At 36.6% G+C, this 3134-nt stretch overlaps 1 protein-coding gene across 1 annotated transcript; it reads left to right on the forward strand.

Moving 5' to 3' along the window:
- Positions 1-921: 921 nt before the first annotated feature.
- LOC114165351 lies at positions 922-2401 on the forward strand. The gene is made up of 2 exons (XM_028049995.1): positions 922-1371; positions 1562-2401. The coding sequence occupies exons 1-2, from the start codon at positions 922-924 to the stop codon at positions 2399-2401; spliced, it is 1290 nt and encodes a 429-aa protein (XP_027905796.1).
- Positions 2402-3134: the final 733 nt, after the last annotated feature.

The raw sequence follows: 3134 nt of genomic DNA on the forward strand, positions 1-3134 counted from the left end.
AGCATGAACATATGTTCTATTGGAAGTTCAACTTCAATTCCCATTGACATAGAATACTCATGAAAAGCATAAGATGTAAATTCACCAGCATTATCAAGACAAATTTTCTTAAACGAATAATTTGGGAAGTGATCTCTTAACTTAACTAATTGTGCTAATATTTTGCAAATGCTTGATTGCAAGTTGATAATAAACAAACATGTGACCATTTAGTTGATGCATCAATTAAACCATGAGATATATAAATGATCCACATGATGGGTGCATTGGACCACAAAATCACCCTGTATTCATTCCAAAAGATGAGATTGACTCATTTCTAAAGTTTTCTGGTGATGATAAAGATATTATATATCTCCTGCTTTTATATTGATAAAGATATCATATATTTGATTCTCTTTTATTATTATCAAATATTCTATTTTATTTGGTTTTTACTTTTCCCTCTATATGATGGGACATTGTACTCTATATATTGAACAAAGGTTCTAATAAATCAATAAGCAAGCAAGCTCTCTTTCTGTTGTTTTTCACCTAAACTTTTCTTGTGTGTTTTTTGTATGCATCTTTTCTTCTTTCTTTCATGGCTTACACACATCTAACATGGTATTAGAGCCTGATTAGAGCCTATCCTAGCGAACTTTCTTGGACATTCTGTTCCACCCGATATCGGGCCGTTAATGGACCACCCATTAATTTCTTGTCCTACGCACGAGATGAATATACCTCGGCGTGAGGGGGTGTGTTGGAAGTCCCACATTGACTAGAGATAAGGCCAATTCATAATATATAAGTGAGTTGCAAACCTCACCTTACAAGCTAGTTTTGTGGGGTTGAGTTAGGCTTAAAGCCCACTTCTAACATGGTATCAGATTTAAATCGCCTTCCGCATTTTTTTTCCTTTCTTGTTGATTTCCTACCATGGCCAATACAACATCATCCTCTGGTTCTCCCCCAAATCCTGTGCACCCTAACCCATTCTTTGATCATCTCACTAATCTCGCCCATCCCCTGTTTCTTCACCCCGGTGAGAATCCTGCTCTTTTCTTAGTGTCGCCTCTTCTTTCTGATAACAACTATCCGCAATGGCGACATGATATGCTTGTTGCATTGGAAACCAAAAACAAGGACTGTTTTGTTATCGGCACCCTTCCATGTCCCCACTTTAATGATCCCTTGCATGAAGCTTGGAAACATTGTAACAAAATGGTAATTTCGTGGCTCACTCGCTCCATGACGCCGCCATTAAACAATCTGTTATGTGGATGGAGTTTGCGTCTGATATATGGACCGATCTTCTTCAATGGTTCTCTCATGGGGATAAATTTCGCATTGCCAATTTACAAGAGGAAATTCAGAATTGTCGACAAGGTGATTCCACAATTTCTCAATATTACACACGCCTTCAAATCCTTTGGAAAGAACTCTTTTGTATCGCACGATTCTTGTCTGTACCTGTGCTTCTCCTTGCACATGTGGCTTGATTTCCAAGATTTAGAAAGAGCGTGATGATGATTATGTTATCAAATTTCTTCGTGGATTGAATGATAAATTCTCTCAGGTTCGGTCCCAAATTATGCTTATGGAGCCTATGCCTACTTTGGTGAAAACTTTCTCTTTGATTCTTCAACAAGAAGGTGAATTTAAGGCTACTTTTCATTCTAATTCTCAAGATTCTATGGCCAATCTTACCTTTCATGAGGGACATGGTAAAAATTTTCGCGGTGGTTTCTCTAGCAATCGTGGACAAGGCCGCTTTCCTCAGTCTGGTGGCCGCAATCCTAGATATTGTGACCATTGTCACCGAACCAATCATACCTCTCATTCTTGTTGGATTAAGCATGGTGTGCCTCAAGGCTCTAACCTACACACTAAAGTCCAACCTTCTCCTTCCAAGCCCTCTGCTCATGCTAGTATAGTTGATACCGTCTCTTCTACTGCCGATCTTCGTGCCAGGAAGGATGACAAAGCTGAAGCTCAGTTTGGTTTCTCTAAAGAGCAGTATGAAGCTCTTCTCGCCTTGATTCAACAATCTCACAATCATTCTTCTTCCACAGCTCTTGTTGTTCATCAATGTACTACCAAACCCACAGGTTTTGTTTTTCCTTTTTCTTCTTGGATTTTAGATAGTGGTGCTACTGACCATATTTGTCCTTTTAAATCTTTATTTCAAAATCTCAAACCTATTTCTCCTATTTCTATACAATTACCCAACCAAAACTCTATCATTGCTAAATTCTCAGGTGCCATTGTCTTGGGCAATCTTATCCTTCACAACACTCTTTTTGTCCCTGAATTTTCTGTTCAACTCATCTCTATTCCTAAATTGCTTGATTCTACTAATTGTCTTATGGTTTTCTCCCAAAATATTTGTCTTATTGTGCAGACAGATACCTTCTAGACAATTGGAGCAGCTAGGAAACATCAAGGCTTGTTTTATCTCTTAGATAGTTCTCAAGACAGACGTAACTTGAGTATATCTAACACAAATATTTCTTTACCACATTCTACTCTCATTAATAATGCTAGTCCTTGTAACTTGTGGCATATGAAACTTGGTCATCCATCTAATAAAATTTTACAGCTTCTTGTTTCTGATAATTTTGATATTTTTTCTCCTTCTATTATTGCTTGTGATGCCTGGGCTTTTGCCAAACAAAAACGTCTGAAATATTCTTCCAACACGAGTAAATCTCTTCAATTTTTTTAACTTATCCATGTTGATATTTGGAGCCCGATTTATGTCTCTTCCATTTATGGATACAAGTATTTTTTGACTATAATTGATGATTATAGCATATTTACTTGGATTCTTTTTCTTAAAAATAAAACAAAAGTCAGATCTTTTCTTCAAGACTTTATTAATTTGACAGAAAATCAATTTTCTTGCAAGCTTAAGAAAATACGTTCCGATAATGGCAAAGAGTTTCTTCTTAATGATTTTTATAATAGCAAGGGTATTTTTCTTGAAACTTCTTGTGTTGCAACTCCTCAACAAAACGAGATTGTTGAGAGGAAGCATCAACATCTTCTTAATGTGTGTCGTTATCTTCTTTTTCAAGCAAAAATACCAAACATTTTCTGGTCCTATTCCCTTAAATTGGTTGTTCATCTACTTAATAGGTTACCCACTC

The sequence above is a fragment of the Vigna unguiculata genome, chromosome 10 (assembly GCF_004118075.2).
Source record: "Vigna unguiculata cultivar IT97K-499-35 chromosome 10, ASM411807v1, whole genome shotgun sequence".
Classification (NCBI taxonomy): Eukaryota; Viridiplantae; Streptophyta; class Magnoliopsida; order Fabales; family Fabaceae; genus Vigna; species Vigna unguiculata.

What these genes read in the sequence shown, in the direction of transcription:
- LOC114165351 (XM_028049995.1), top strand. Translation starts at nt 922, where the DNA reads ATGGCCAATACAACATCATCCTCTGGTTCTCCCCCAAATCCTGTGCAC. An exon ending in AATTCAGAATTGTCGACAAG is followed by an intron (nt 1,372 to 1,561) that starts GTGATTCCACAA and finishes AAATTCTCTCAG; the next exon opens with GTTCGGTCCCAAATTATGCT.